This window comes from Engystomops pustulosus, chromosome 4, assembly GCF_040894005.1.
Source record: "Engystomops pustulosus chromosome 4, aEngPut4.maternal, whole genome shotgun sequence".
Lineage (NCBI taxonomy): Eukaryota > Metazoa > Chordata > Amphibia > Anura > Leptodactylidae > Engystomops > Engystomops pustulosus.
Genome location: NC_092414.1, coordinates 152,367,729 through 152,384,532, shown reverse-complemented (window position 1 = coordinate 152,384,532; position 16,804 = coordinate 152,367,729). Strand labels below are relative to the sequence as shown.

General features: G+C 39.9%; 1 protein-coding gene across 4 annotated transcripts in view; it reads left to right on the top strand.

The window, feature by feature from the left end:
- The window catches only part of CGNL1 (cingulin like 1), a 71,697-nt gene that overhangs the window by 44,902 nt on the left and 9,991 nt on the right, over positions 1–16,804 (top strand). For all 4 annotated transcript variants that reach the window (XM_072148136.1, XM_072148133.1, XM_072148135.1 and 1 more), the window contains exons 9-14: positions 3,869–4,075; positions 6,685–6,789; positions 9,802–9,954; positions 12,461–12,631; positions 13,541–13,702; positions 14,678–14,767. In XM_072148136.1, coding sequence (XP_072004237.1) covers positions 3,869–4,075; positions 6,685–6,789; positions 9,802–9,954; positions 12,461–12,631; positions 13,541–13,702; positions 14,678–14,767 — 888 coding nt within the window. The remainder of the gene's footprint in view (positions 1–3,868; positions 4,076–6,684; positions 6,790–9,801; positions 9,955–12,460; positions 12,632–13,540; positions 13,703–14,677; positions 14,768–16,804) is intronic.

The following is a 16,804-nucleotide window of genomic DNA, read 5'->3' as shown; positions in this document are numbered from 1 at the left end:
TATTCATTGTGCTATGTGAGCAGGATCTGATCTCATTCATTAGAATTGATGGGGAGCCTGCTCTGTCTTTGTGCATTTACACTTTCATACATACACAAACAGCTCTGCTACATACCATTTCTGGTATGTAATTGGATGACCTGAAGCATGTAATCAGTCACATGCTTATGAGCTGGATCATTAGGCTCTGTTCACTAAGAAGCGCCAGCTCCTCTGGCTCTCAAACGGCTCCCTATTGATTAACCCCTTACCGACATGTGACGTAATAGTATGTCACATGCCAGGTTCGGGTGCATGGCGAGGGCTCACGGCCTGAGAACTCTCCGTAGCCGTTAAGTTTTTGCTGCATATTGCAGCAAAGGCTTACCGATAACATCCCCGGGTGAGAACCCACTGCGGCAGCTTCAAAAAATGGCGGCACGTGGGCGTTACCATCTTGGTGAGGATAGTTTCTCCCTGTGACATCATTGGGGAGCAGCGATCCGTCGCCATGATAACATCGGGTCTTCTGAAGACCCAAGGCTGTCTCGTTTTAATCCTTTCTTTATAATGTGCGGAATGAGGAAGAAAATCCCCATATACTGCCATACTGTAGTATGGCAGTATATGATGGGGTCGATCAGACTCTCTAGGGTTAAAGTACCCTAGGAAGTCTGAAAAATAGTAAAAATAAAAAGTTTTAGAATTTAAAAAAACCTAAAAATTCAAATCGCTTCCCTTTCCCGAGAACTGATATAAAATGACATTCTTCTACTTTGAGTTCTCAACTTGTGGGATTAGGAAAAGAACATTTCTTTGGGAGTTTCCATAAAAATTAACTAAAAGTAAATGGGATGTGCTCCTCCCTGTCAAAACTTGGATTTGTATATTTTGTACAATTCCTATAGATGAAAACATCTCAGACCATATTATTTGTCCTCTAGTGGAATACTCGCTGTAATTAGGATTCAGGTTATATATGTACTAATTCTTATCCGGTGGATACTTCTCATGTGCAGCATTTATAATCCCTTCTCTGCCTCCGTAGGCTCTCCACCCGTATAGCTAATAACCGTTGTCTTCATCTATTGTCTATTACTACTCCTTTTAAAAATGCTGACCTTGCAAAATAATTGTATTCACAACCCACCATAAAGGGCTTTCTGGGGCCCATGTGGTTGCGTATAAGTGTGATCCAGCAATTCCCATACCAGCCAGCAATGCTGACAGACACATCTCACTATAAGCACTCTCTTGTACCTCCTAATAACCCTGCTTGGCCCACTTCCTATTCTTTGTCTAATGCTCGTCCTGAACACATTTGGAGCAGGTCAAGCATTAAAGGAAACATTTTCATTGTTTCCTTATTTGTTTAGCCTATTATTCTTATTTTCTGCTGACACAATGCCTGTAAGGAGCACACAAGCACCAACTTTTGTTGTCTTGGCAGAAAGGGGAGGGCAAATGTAAGAAATTTTCTGTAGTCTGTGCTAGAACTCGATTCTTTTTCATGGAGAACATAAAATTAAAAAAAAAAATTCTCTATAGTGGATATGCAAAAAAATTCTCTATAGTGGATATGCAACACCCCTGCCAATACATAGGCAGGCTGGTAGTTGCGAATAATGCCCTCTCCAGGTCAGGAGCTGTTAGGGGGAATCGTGAACCCTCTATGAAGGTTCTAGTGCCTGGACATCATGTAATTGCAGCTGTAGATTCTGCCTGGTGCGCCAATAGTTAAATGGGTGTAAGATGTTATCAAATTATGGATAGTGGTCCAAAAGCAGCTGACCGTTTTCCCATTAAAAGCTAGTCATGGGAGCAGTCCTATCCATCTTTGACAACAACTACTTTGCACATACATGGTTACTCATTGATGGGACTGTCGCCATGACTAGATGGCTGCAATGATCTAGCAATCTGCTCAGCTCCTTCTGCCCTCTAAGATGATGTCTGCAGTATGGGCTACATTTTCAAGGTAACTTATCTACTTTAAAATCCTCGAGCATCTTGCACAGAAGTGTGCAAGAACTGTATAAGATTGTTGGTATAGAGTAAATATTGCCAAGATAAAATTGGGTACTCCTCATTGTACTGCATAGCATACCAGTGCTCTATGCAGTATTCGCTAAATATTTTTTTTATATGTTGCACATTGTCTGGTATTGATGATTTCCCAATTCCTGATTTATTATCTTCTTTATTATTGCTGGACTACCAAATTTCTTCTCCCGCTCTGATTTCTCATTTGATGGCTAGTACTTCTATCACAGCACATTGTACTGATTTTCAGCATAATTTATGTGCTGAAAAAGTCCCATTTGGCTTATACTCGGGTATATAAAAAAATAAACGTAGTACGACCCTTCCGGCGCTGTCCGCCGGCATCCTCTTCTCCCCACAGCAGGTCTATGCGATCTGCCGGCACAGAACTATGACGCGGCAGTGTCGCCGCCTGCTGTCATCATAGTTTGTGTCGGCAGATCGCATAGACGTGCATCTGTGGACACGGCCTGGAAGACCTGCTGGGTTACAGTGCCCGAGGGCGAGTGCTATGTTTATTTATTTTTCAAGGGAGCACTCTGCTGGATGTTAAATCTATGGAGGCACTCTGCTGCAAGTAACATCTTTGGGGGCACTCTGCTGGACATTTTATTAATTGGAGGGGCTGCTGTAAACATTTTTATTGATGAGTTGCAGCTGCATTTCCCACCCCAGGCTTATACTCAAGTCAATACGTTTTCCCAGTTTTTTGTGGTAAAATTAGGTACCTCAGCTTATACTCGGGTCGACTTATACTGTAGTATATACAGTAATATTTTCTATGTGATTTGTAAGGAGTGGTTTTCCTACTCGGTGAGCAACTAGAAGCAATGTGTATTACTCACAAGTTCAGTAGGAATCTTATTTGTGTGGTCATGAGTGATGCATAGGAGAAGCCTCTTACATAGGGCTGTGCTATGATGTGGTTATACAATCATGGTTTTTGGGAATGTGGTATAGAAGTGATGTTTGAAACACACTTGTTAGTAAAGGTTAGTACATTTTCACTGCTTAAAGAGAACCTGTCATGCAAAATAACCCCCCTAAACTAAATATATTTTCATAAACTGACATTAGAGAGCATTGCCTCTATCCCTTCATTGTCCCTCTACATGCCTGTAAACCTAAGCAATGAGGTCCTAAAGCTGTATGCAAATGACCTGTGAAATGTCCAATGAAGCATTAGCATATTCAAGCTGTCCACTCTATTCATGAGTGGGAGGCACAGCCACACCCCCAGTGCTTGACTGACAGCATGTATAATGATGTGAGGCTGTATAATGATGTGCTTCCTGGTGCTGGTGGCCACGCCCCCTGCAGCCTGTGTGTGCATGTGTGTGTGTACAGGAGAGATACAGCAGCTCCAGGCAGCCATGTTACAGCAGAACATGTCAGATTCATGTGTAGCTTATGTCTGTGTCTCTCACCTGTATATTAGGAGGATGCAGCATGTCAGCAGATGCAGTACACACACTAGCCATGCTTTACTATATATTACACACAGACATGAGCAGGGGGAGGAGAGGGGAGGGGTAACAGGGGTGACATCACTGCCTCTGACCATGTGACCAGCCTCATTTATATGATAAAGAATAGATGATTTTACAATGATTAATGTATGAAATAACTAGATAAAGGCTGGGATGGAATCCTTGTGAGCTGCTCCAACAGGTAGAGGTGACAGGACTAGTGGCAGAGACCTGATGACAGGTGTCCTTTAAGCTGAATCTCTGCCAGTTCATTTGTATGTTTTTTTTTTTTATTTTGTAATTGGAAACTTGCATTTATTTACAGTATTTATTTTTTTTAAAACATTTTTTTACATTTCTTTTCTTCACTTTCAAAGAATACACGGGATCTTTCCAGCCAGAAACATGAAGCAGATGACTTGAAGGCAGCATATGAAAACAGAGCGAAAAGTTTGTTGCAAGAAAATGAAGAACTGAAACAAAAGATACAAAAACTAGAATTCACAATAACCGAACTTCACCAGACAATCAATGAACTGAATGAAGACAATGACAGAATTAAAGAGAGGCTCAAGAAGACTGAAGTAAGCCAAAAATATATGGTATAAGTGAGAACTTTACACAGACTGTAATTACATGGTTTGTCATCAGCTGAAGGGGGAAAAAAATCAGATGTACTATGGTATTAAATTAAATATTAAAGAATCTGAGAAATTTCCCCTTAACTGTCATGGGATTTGTGGATATGTTCTCTATCCTACTGTCTGTTCTGGAGAGAAATACAGTTTGGATTGAACAGTTACTGTATATACTCGTGTATAAGCAGAGTTTTTCAGCACAAAAATGTGCTGAAAAACCTCACCTTGGCTTATACACCAGTCAATTAAAAAAATAAACTTATATACTCCCCCTCCGGCGGCCCCTCTGCTCAGCGCGGGTCCCCGATGTTGGCGCGCCTCCTATTCTGTCTTCCCCGCGGCTCCTCTTCTTTCTTTGATCTTCTATAACAGCCTGGCATAGAGGCGGCCATGTTATCTTCCTGGCTGGCGCATACGATCAGCGGCCGCATCATAGTATGAGGTGGACGGCAGAGTGCATGGCCGCGTCCCTACCAGCTGTTGCAGAAGAAAGAAGAGGAGCCGCGGGGAAGACAGAAGAGGAGCTGAGCCAACATTGGGGAGCCGTGCTAAGCATCGGGGCCACTGGAGGGTGAGTATATGTTTGTTTATTTTGGGTGCTGGGTGGGCTGGCTGTATACTACTGGGAGCTGGCTGGCTGTATACTACAGGGGGCATAAATTAACAAAGGGTCGTGTTCACACAATATAATATACACTCACAATGTGCATCACCTGTTAGATCTAATTCAGTGGTTCTCAACCTTTGTAATGCTGTGACCCCGCAATACAGTTACTCATGTTGTGGTGACCCCAAACCATGCGATTTGCAGTAAAAACACAATAAAATTGCGGCTCCAAAGGCTTTAGGCGACCCCTGTGTTTTGGTTGTTCGACCCCTGCTGGGGTCACGAAACACAGGTTGAGAACCACTGATCTAATTACTTTGTTAGGGAAAAGAAAGCGATGAGGGAAGGGAAAAGTTGTGAGTGTGTAAGCTAAAATATAACTTTTATTAATTCTTATAAAATAGTTATTTGCAGGGGAAGTAACGGCGCTATTGTATACAAAGAAGAGCAATGCCCTATTGTGTCTCTGAGGCAGCGATTTTGAACTACCGTATATACTCGTGTATAAGCCAAGTTTTTCAGCACAAAAGATGTGCTGAAAAATGTCCCCTCAGCTTGTACACGAGTCAAAGTCAAAAAATAAGTAAAAAAATACTTAAAAAAAAAAAAAATAAAAATAAACTTGTATACTCACCCTCCAGTGGCCCCCGGTGTGCAGCGCTGCTCCCCCGATGTCCGCGCGGCTCGTCTTCAGGCTTCCGTGCCCGTCTTCTTTCTTCTGCTGGGAGCCGCCAGCAGCGCCGTGTCATACTAGGCCCCGGACGGGAGAGAGCAATGGTGGCGCCCAGCAGAAGAAAGAAGACGGGCGCGGATGTCTGAAGACCAGCCGCGCGGACATCGAGGGAGCAGCGCTGCACACCGGTGCCACCGGAGGGTGAGTATATAAGTTTTATTATTTTTTTTATTGCTGGGGCCAGGCTGTATACTGCTGGGGCCAGGCTGTATACTGCTGGGGCCAGGCTGGGCTGGCTGTATACTATAGGGGGCTGGTTGGCTATATATTGGGGGGGGGGTCTGTGACCAATGCATTTCCTTCCCTCGGCTTATACTCGAGTCAATAGGTTTTCCCAGTTTTTGCTGGTAAAATTAGGGGTCTCGGCTTATACTCGGGTCGGCTTATACTCGAGTATATACGGTATATAGTGAAACCACGCTGCTGCACAAGTAAATTATTTTACTGCTTGTTAAGGTGTTTTGTGTATATACAATAGCACAAAAACACTAAATTGTATTTACTACCACGTGAGAGCAGATTTGTGCAGTGGCATCTCACTGCTGCATATACAATATACTCTGTCTCCCAAATACCCCCTTATATAAAGATAGTGTAGGGGGACGTTATATATTCTTACAGGAGAAGTAACAGGAAGAATTAGGGGATCCACTCCTCTTTAAGTGTCCTGGGCTGGCACCTGACACCCTTTCTGGCTATCATAAAGTATGGTGATCCTAGTGAAGCCATACTAGTTTTTTGGGATATATTTCACAAATAAATATGAAACTATTTAATAAGAATTAATAAAAGTTAAATTACTACATAGGGGGCTGGCTGGCTGTATACTACATAGGGGGCTGGCTGTATACTGGGTGGGGGGGGGGGGTTGTGACCAATGCATTTCCCACCCTCGGGTTATACTCGAGTCCATAGGTTTCCACAGTTTTGTTGGTAAAATTAGGGGCCTCGGCTTATACGGTATATACTGTAAGTATATTTTCAACGTTGTGACTCAATTTAGCAATTGCCCTTGGACAAAAAATATTAAAACATTTATAATTAGGAATAGACATTTGTACAGAATACAAAGAAGTCTGTAAACATTAGTCAAGGTCTTTTCCTTAGCGGTCATATTTTGCTGGCATGTAAGAAATGTTTACTCTATTGTGTAATACATGTGTAAATATTCCCCACCAAATAACTTTCTTACACACCACCTGATAAATATTACAGAAAGAAAAGCAGCAACTGGCCGAAGCTTTGGATGAAGCGAAGGAACAAGAGAGGGAAGCTCTGGAGTTTTCTAGGGGGCTGGAGAATCAACTTGAAGACACCAAGGTGAAAAGAGGATATAAAAAAATAAGACCTAATAACGTTTCAGCCTTTTGAATAAGTATTACGCCTCTAATAAAACAAATACCAGGATATTGAGTCACACACTTAACCTAGTCACATACTATAGTAACATATTGTGACTGCTATGCCAAGGGCCTTCCAGCAGTTTAATCCAAGGAAAGAGCACACACCTTAAGCACATATTGGGTGGAACCATCTCATCCAAATTTCTATAGAATGTCTTTTTAATTTTAATTATTTTATTGTTGGGTGCTTTGTTTTGGATATTTTTTAAGTAATTTTTTTGAATGGCCCATATTTATGAAAAATTGTGCAAAAATGTGCAGTTTTCCTGTGGAGTGTGCAGGGTGAGCCAGATTCATGAATTGTGGTGCACGTTCTCCATGAATCTGGCGCACTCTACGCTGATATTTATTTGGTGCACCTTTAACCTAGTGTACAACACTTTAGACAGATATCAAATGGATTTGCGTTGCCAATCAGTCTATAGGTTTTTAAAATCTATGCAACCCCCCTCCCCCCCCCCTCCCATGGCAGCTCTTCTGGTCGTTGATTAATTTCACTTTTACTTCTTGTTAAGAAGCCATATGCCCGCCCGCCCTCAGCCGTTGGGGCATACTGCTAAGGGCTGGAGAGGAGTAGGAGGTGACCTTTCCCCCTCCGTAAAGAGCAGCAGGCGCACGGCCGTGATACTGGGAAAGATAGAGCAGGCTCCATCTTTTCCCAGTGTACAGCAACGGTGGCACCATACTGCAGCCGGGCCACCTTTGCCGTCTGAGGGGACGTATATGTGGCCACAAATTTGCGGCTGCATATACCCCCCCCCCCCCAGACGGCCGTGTCAATTAACTGTAACATTGTATATATTGATTCTGAATGGGTTTCTTTGTATTCTGCAGCGCAATTTTATTTATTTATTTATTTTTTTCTTAATTGCCTCTGTCTTTAAAATATATTTTGGATTTTAGGCTGTTCCCTGCATTTTTAAGCACTATGGTCACACCCCAGGGAGATAACTTAGGATGGTGCGGTCACACATAGTGTTAACGCATGCATTTTCAAACACATAACTGAGAAGAGGAGATTTACCTAATTACACTGCTTTCAACATGGCATTTACCTGAAAAAAGACAGCAAAAGTGATAGAAAAAAAGTAGCAGAAATAAAAATGCATGCCCCCCATTGAATATTTAATAAACTATTGATGTATTGTAATTTTTTGAACTCAATGCACATCTCCTTTTTGTCTTTTCTGGTATAGCACATGTTTGGTGCGTGGGCATCCATATTACTGTAGTGCCCAATCTCCTTGCATTTGTTGGACAATTCTGTCAGACAAGGCATGATAAATTTGGCGCACAGTCCGACTGTGCACCTGAAGGACCCTTTTCAGTGCAGAATTTTGTATCGCGTTGGGTATAGTGCAGCTGCAACACATATGTTGCAAACACGTTACACTTTATAAATACATGTGCAGGTAGTTTGCACTTAGAAGAACGTGGAAGAAAGAAAACTAGTGCAGGGGCTTTAATTAATTTAAGCCAATGTATTTAATGAATAAAAGAAGCAATACTTGTCCCAGAATTCCTATTGCATCTGCTGGTCCCTGCTTCCCTCTCAACAATCAGGACATGACTCTGTCCGTCAATGGCTAGATATATTTCTATTGATGGGGGTTGTTTATGTGTAATGTGTGATTGAGTCGGGTGCATAAGAACTAGGTCCAGGTACATGCAAGTCAACATGGGGCCCCTATGCCTCAATTTTTTGAGCTTACAATATCTCGTAAAAACCGTATAAATATTTTTACCACATTATTTTATCCAAAATCTATATTTTGCATGAATGTGTTTGAACTCTTTAAAGACTTTCTTCTTCTTTTTCTTTTCTTTCCTTCTCTTTCCTCTAGATGAGCATTTATTCTTTTTAGAAGCAAAGCGTTTAGAGTATATGACCGTATACTTTAGGTAAATGGCAATTTACCATCATTATAATATAGACAGACCCCCATGTACAGGGAAAGGGACTTCTTCTATGACTTCCATAAGTCTTAATAGGAGGTCCTTCAGACTAGCGTATCCATTCAACATCTGTTTGCAGTCTGTGTGGTGTCCATGTTTTAAATGTGTCCAAATTTTTATTATTTTTTTGCAGAGCCATTGACTTCTATAGGAGTCCGTGGTATTCGGTGGTGAATAAAATAGAGCAATTATTTTCTGCAATTTTTTTTCTCACTTTCTGCACATCTGTGGAAAAAAAAATACAAACTGACATTTGAATATGTATGCAAGAAACAATAGGGGAATTTATCATTACAATTTGTGTTTTGAATTGGTTGTCCATGTTCAATTATATTTTTGTTTAATCTAAATGCATCAAGTGAGTCTATGTTTTGTTTTGTCTCATAATATTTGTGTTTTCTTTTTGTGTTTGTCGCAAAATGTTCTTTCTTTTGGCACACGTCCCTCTAAATAGCAAATGTTATTGATAAATTTGGAAGTAATTTTTGTCCAATTTCCCTGCCAGAGGTGAGAAAGGAGGAGGAGTCCTTTTGCGCCAAAACATGTGCCCAGACAAAAATTTGCACCAAATCGCAAATCATGAATTTAGTTCAGAATTATGAAAACTAGTCTAAGCAAATAATGAATTTAGCGAAAGCAGGGTTTATTTTAAAGTGACTTTGCACTGTCCTATGTTCATTTGGCGCAATGGAAAGTTGCAAAACGGCATCTGTACCACAACTGTGCTAAAACACTAACCCCCCCCCCCCCTTCCCCAATGAGTGAATATGATATATGCAAAATCACAGAAGGCATACTAAGCCCTAAGGAAAATGGGAAGTCTACAGAACCACAACCTCTTTTCAGATTCTGGAAGGAGCACAGTCAATAGAACCTTTTCTAAGGCCTGGACTACATACAAACTATAGAACTGCATTGTTATAGTATTGATATTTACATTACACTTTGTTATATTGTCTGTTTTGCATTTCAGAGAAGCCTTACTAGGATAAGCCATGAACATCACCAACTATCCGAAAGACTAAAAGATGAATCTAACCAGAAAGAACAACTAAGAAACCTGAAAAATGAAATGGAGAGCGAGCGCTGGCAGCTGGACAAGACCATTGACAGGTTACAAAAAGAGGTTTGTGCTCACTGCTTTGAAAGATGTTTGCTCAATAAAGGAAATACACATCATGCACAATATTTTTAAGTTTTATGATTCCAGCATTTTTGTTAAAGGCTACATATCATTCTACGATTTTTGCAAACTTCTGTCATCATATGTTGGCAGTTTTGATCCTTGGGTATACACTGACACATCAAATGTATTTGACAATTATTTGACAAGTCTGTAATAAGCCGACGACACACCTGGTGTAATGCCACAGGTTTGTTTCAGCATTTAGCATCATAACGGAAAATTTGACTTCTCCATCATAGCTTTATCTTTTATTAAGCTTATAATAATTACATGGGCTGTATTAAGTAAAATATAATCTGTAGTGGCTTGTTGATTTATACTTTGATATTTTTGGATAGATTTGACTGACATTTTCTGACTTTTTTCTTGCTTTGTAAAAATAAAGCTCAGTTCACACTCTATTTAATGAGAGCGTAATGGAAACATAATAGGCATAGAGTACGGAAGGTCTTCCACTCACCATAGACTTCAATGGACCTTCCCTTAACTTCTGTTATTTATAGTGGTAAAATAAGCTACAGTATTTTTTTTTTTTTGCTTTTAATAACAGAACCTGCCAAACACGGTTATGAACTTGACCTTACTTCTACCTAATTACTGTAAATTAAATGGCAATAAAAATGATTGGGAGGTATTTCCACCGAATATTTATTAGGTAGCGGATCCGGCTATTGTTTTGGAAAGAGCTGTCTGTGTATATTGCAAAGGTTTGGTAACTTACTTTACCGTCCAATGAATTTAATTCTAAGCTGCAGCTTCAAAGAGCCGTTCTGTAACCTCATTGTGAATGGCAATGGAGCAGCTGCCTCCACGATCTATTTTTGAGCTGTTGATGAAGATGAGTTTTCTTTTAGTTATTCATTAACGATTTGGGTTGTTCCCAAATTACAGTGAAGGCTCTGAGCCGAACACTTTCCACACTATGAGCTCAGTGCAGAACCCTGCAACAAATGTCTGTGTTAATTTGTGTTCATAGGAATAAAAAAAACTAAAAGCTCCTGGTACCTTTTATTCTCTTATATTATCCACTAATGCCAGAGGTGGGAGAGGTGTCTTCAGAAGGGTTAAGGTGAATTGTCTCAGATAGGGGAGCAATGCAGAATAACAGCATTTAGAGAATGTGGTCAGTTAAGTGGTACTTTGTATGCGGCAACAGAAAACTTCCCCAATAAAACATTAACAAAGCAGTAACGTGGACATGTAGTTTTAACCTTCAGGGGAATCGTCGTCAACTGTTTCTCAGAAGAGAAGTGGAACAATTTGCACTCCACATTTTACATTATCCACTATTGCACAGGACATGACTTTGTTATGAGTCTCTTCCAATTTGAGAAATCCCTATATTTTAGGATTTTCCCAGTGGTTGTACAACTCCTTCAAACATGTGACATAAATTTAATAAAGACCAGACGAGAACCGTGTATGAATAGCACATAGCTGCCAAGGTTAGTTGGGTAAAATTGGGTCTGTAAAGGGGGGTAAGCTTTGGTGCGGTAGCTACTAAAAGTGGGAATAAGGTAGGTAATGTCTACAGAAGGGAAAGCTTTTGTTTTTTTTTTTGTGACTAATAAATGAATGGCACTGTATATATGCAGTTACACCCTTTTAGGGAATGGAGAGCAAGGTAGGGTTTTTAGTTGTCTATGGACAATGGTTTATTACAAAATGAGCAGAAGGCCTAAAGAAAGGGGACATTCTAATTGCGGGGGGGGGGGGGGGGAGCGCAAGAAGAGGGGTTATTATGTCTGTGAGAACTGAAAATGGGGCAGAATAAGTGAGGGCCAAAGGAAAGCGGTTATTAAAAGGAGCTTTATAATTTTGGGGAACACCAGCAGGTGGATTGGTTAGATACATTTTAATAAAGGTGTATCCGCACACCTGACAACATATTGTTACAATGAGGGTGTCATAGCCAGACATTTGCTATAGGGCCCAATCATTTGTAATTACATCTGAAGCGCCTTGGAAGAGGATGGATTGTTGTGTCCCAGACTAAGGGCTTATAATTCTCCATTTCTTGGAGACATATTTTTCCACTATTACCCAATATTTAATGCACAGGTTTTGTTTCCTCCAGAGTGAACTGGTCTGTAGCCACTGGAGTACAGACCTTTACTGGAATGTGCTTTGAAATGTGTCTGTCGATATACATGACTATTTCCAGGCGGATTGTTAATCATTACGTTCAATGTAGCTCCACTGCTTGTTCTGACATAACAAAGAGCTCATGACCAAGTAGGTTATTTGGATCACAGACCCTATAACTAGCTGCAGAGTTTACTTTCCTTTTTATCAAGGTCATTATTAATGGGAGCTCATTAAAGGGCTAGACACCTGTCAATATGAGTTGATGTAATAGCAATGGAGTCTAGAGCCTTGCGTGTATATTTCAAGATATGGCTTATATGGTACTTAAGATTACATATATAAATGGTTTTGTTATCAGGTGTCTGAACACGTTGAGTTTTCTCGGATGTCCACAGTAGAGCTTCAGAAGCAGTTTGATGAATATAAAGAGAAAAATCGTCGAGATAATGGCGAAATGCAAAGACAGTTAAAAGATAAAATCCTGGAGCTGGAAAGGTGCAACCAAACAATACGAAAGCTACAAGAGGAGGTAGGTTAAAGAACTTGAATGTGACACTGCCTATTGCTTTTTGCTTTAGTAGGAGCATATCACACAATATTACTCTAAGGCTTTGTTCTCATCGATTTGTGTGTTGTAGATCTGCTACAAAGTGATCTGTTTTGTATCCACATTTTTTCCCCCTCTGGTTCCCCGGAGGAAAACTGCACTCAGATGTCATCAGTTGTTTTTCAGACCCATAGACTTCTATTGGAGTCTGTAGTCTGCAAAAAATCAGATTCCACAGGATCTCATTGGAAACCTTAGACATCATAGATGGGGTACTGAAGGGAAAAACTGTGGGAATAATCCTATATAAGGCTACATTCACACTGCCGTATGGGGGACGTATATACGTCGCCCATAGACCGCAATGGCCGCACGGTGGGGTACAGGAGTGGTATGGTGTGGCACTGTACCGTTCCGTACCCGGGAGAGAGATGGGACATGTCCTATCTTCCCCCAGAATACGGCACCGTGCGCCATATATCGCTATGTGAGCAGCCTTTGGTTTTTCAGATGCAGTTTCTGATTCCCAAACCAGGAGTGGAGTAAAAGTAGTGGGAGGAGCAGGACCTTCCAGTTAGTTGTCTTAACCAATTATCATCCGCTCCTGCTTTTGGCTCCAAAAACTGCGTCTGAAAAACTGAACGTGTGGACAAATCCTCATACTACATACCGTACCTGGTGTTATCTCACAGTAATTGATGTAATAATGTAAGGTGTGAATTTAATCTTGTTTTAATGAACTAATTAAATAAAACCATATGTATTGAATAAGCATCCTGGGTGAACATAAATATTCTTTATGTATAGATTTCTTAGTCACTACCCTTCTTTAGAGGACTTATCTCTGGGCAGGATTGTCATGGTGAATCACATTATATTAATTTAATTCAGGTCAGACATTTAGAAGAAAATTTACAAGACCACCAGAGGGCTCATGATGAGTCAATGACCAAGCACCATCTTCTACAGCAGACAATTAAAGATCTTCAGTATGAATTGGACGCCAAAAACCATATGAAGGAAGACCGATCGAAACAAGTGAAGTCAATGGAAGTAAGCGATTTTATTCAATGCAATTATTAGACTTATTACTCTTCCCCTGCTCCTTCACCACTTGTGTAGTGACTACTTCATACTCATTGCATAAGTGCTGGTAGATTTCTTTTAAACTTAGGATGGCAGCCATATTGCTATCATGTGTATGGGTTACATCTTAATGGCCTCAGTATTTTGGAGCAAATGAGAAGAATTTTTTTTTTTTAAGTTTTCGTTTTATTAATCTCCTATACATCCGCTCAGCAGGCTACCTATGTCCATTTATCCACCCTTCCAAAACCAGAAAATATGTATATTAATTATACTGAAATAAAGGAGGATCATATTAGTCTAATCAAGTAAAAATTATATTTTACAGTGGTTCCGAGTGCAACAGAGCATGCACAATTAATTTCAAGGCATTTCCAGGACCTAAGATAGAATATCTGTATCTGAATGGTGGAAGTCCTATATTCTGCACAGCTTCCAAACTGTAGATTAGGAGAGCAACGGTACCCCATAAAAACCCATTCATTGATTACGGGACCAGACCCGTTCTTTTGGTATTGGCTTAACAGGGTATCGTACATGACCTAACCCAAACTCCATTTAGAGTATATAAAAGTACATGGTAGGAATAATGGAAAGAATCCTGTCTCCAGGCCAGTGCACTGCAGATATTTACTTGTGTTGTATGAAAAGTGAAACTCAACCCATCTACAGAAACTAGTTTGGTCAATCTTTCACTCATACCTTTATACATGGCTTAAAAAGAGACAAACTGGCAATTGTTCTTTTGGCCTCACCTGCAGATCGGTCACCCCCTCCCTATCAGATGAAATGGTAAATTTGTATACATTCACATAGAAGATGACATCATAGATCATCAAGTCTCTCAACATCTTAACAAAAATATCTGTTAATGATTGTGTTCATTCATCTATGGATCAATGTTCTAGAGCTCAGTATACAGAAATGCTTTGTTCTTTTTAGGACAAGATCGCCCAGTTAGAGCTGGAACTTGATGAGGAGAAGAACAATTCAGACTTGTTGCTGGAAAGGATAACTCGCTGCAGGGAACAGGTTTGTCTTTTTATTTTAATACATGAATAGAAGCTCAATAAAGGATATGCTTCACTGTTTTTCCTGAGCCATGGGTCTAAAAAGGGTATGGATACACTTAGCTGTAAATATTCCATTGTCCCGATTTATCATTGAGGAAAGAGAAGGTATACAGACAGCATAGATGAAAGGTATGTCTATAGCTTTGGAATCCAGAACAGTCCCAGATCCTATAGTTCAGAACCATTGATGTTCTTGCTGACAGCCTTCATCCAGGTTACCCATGAGTCTCATTGATTTGATGTATATTTAATAAACTGCAGTGCAACACCATTAATTTTTCCTTTTTAGACATTATTTTATGTTTCACCACCATAAAATGTCATACTTATAATAAAAAGTATAAGCCTGGGGTTAATTGGCTTATGTGATAGCAATTCACTCCAGAGCAGCAGAAAAAAAATTACTTCCAGTAAAAAACTAGAACACCAAAAAAAACCTGTGAATCACCTAGAAAAACAATCTGCACTGGTACGTTATATAAAACCAAAATAGGAGGTGCCAATTATTTGAATATTAAAAAAGAAACTGCTTTCAAAATGCAAATAATGAAAACTTATGAAAATGTATCTGGTCATGAATCTGGAAATATGGCTCAATCATGAATTGAATATCTTTATTTTGCTTTATGTCTGAGCCATTCCTGATTTTCTATCCTTGATGTGTAAAGCTTTCTCAGAAACTTAATTCTGAGCTGACACGTCGCCCTTATTACTGCCACGACTTGCTTTACCCATTCTTATTATGAGAATAAATGGCTCCAAACAATCTTTTTAGAGTAAGACATGGTGTGATTCCTAGTTGAGCAAATAAAGGATATGGATCAATAGGGATGTCCTATAAGTCAATTTCATAAGCGATGTGAAAGTCCTAGTTAAACCCTGGCTTCCTACTGACCTCTGACAATTGAAAGTTCCTGTTGCTGATAGGAACCAGGAAAGGGGAAATTGAGGGAATAGTTTCTCCAGAATTCATATATGATTACAGAGGAAATCTCATAGATCTCACTGATCCATGACTGATGCCTAAATCTCTGGATAATATGGTAATTACAGACTCCTCGATAAAGAAACAATTTTTTAAAATATATTCTATATTTCCATGCTATTCCACAGCTCTTTCCTGATCATGGGGGACATATACAAACAAAATAAGGCATTACAGATTAATATCATTGTCAGATTAGGTGATAGGTGTGAGGGCCATGCTCATCAGAGCTTACAATCTATGCATATGTATGTTATTTTATCTCTTTCGTATAATATTGCATCCTGTAGGTTGAACCTGTAACCACATTTTCACAAATACAGCTAGTAAGAGCCCTATTAACCAAATGCCACCTTTCTTTAAACAAAAAAAATTTTGCCTTCACATCCCCATAAAATTTATTATTTTGGTGTTATATTACCTGGCATCAGAGGGGGCATGTCCTTCTTGGTCAGCCCCTCCCATCTCCTCACCATCCCTTATGCCTCCTCACTATTCAGAACTTCAATGACATCTCTGGTCAAATCACATGAAGGTTCTTTTCCCCTTAAAATTTAGGGGTAAAGGAGCTTAGATGACATCACCTTGGTCACATGACATGACTGTAAAACAAGGCACTGTGAAAAACATTTACACAATATTTTCCTAAAAGTAATCAGCCCTTTGTGTCTGTAGTTCAATATTGGCAGATAGTCCTTAAGTACTAGTTCCATACACCAGAATATCCTAGCAGTGAGACCTGCCAATTAGGAACAAGAAGCCAGGGCAGTGCAGAGATTTAAAGAGGCACATGGCTATCAGTAAAAATAAGGGGGCGTTGTTCACTGGCAGCCCAGGAGAAAAGAGTCCTATCCAGCTTAAGAGTCAAGTATGCTAATTAGCATTTCGGGAAAACTGCTAATTAAGGTACAGTACCTTACTGGCAGCTAATTTTAGGTTATATGTGGAGAACTTTATCAGCAGGCATTGATAGTTTGATTAAAGGTTTTCTTTAAGTGTGCATCATGCATT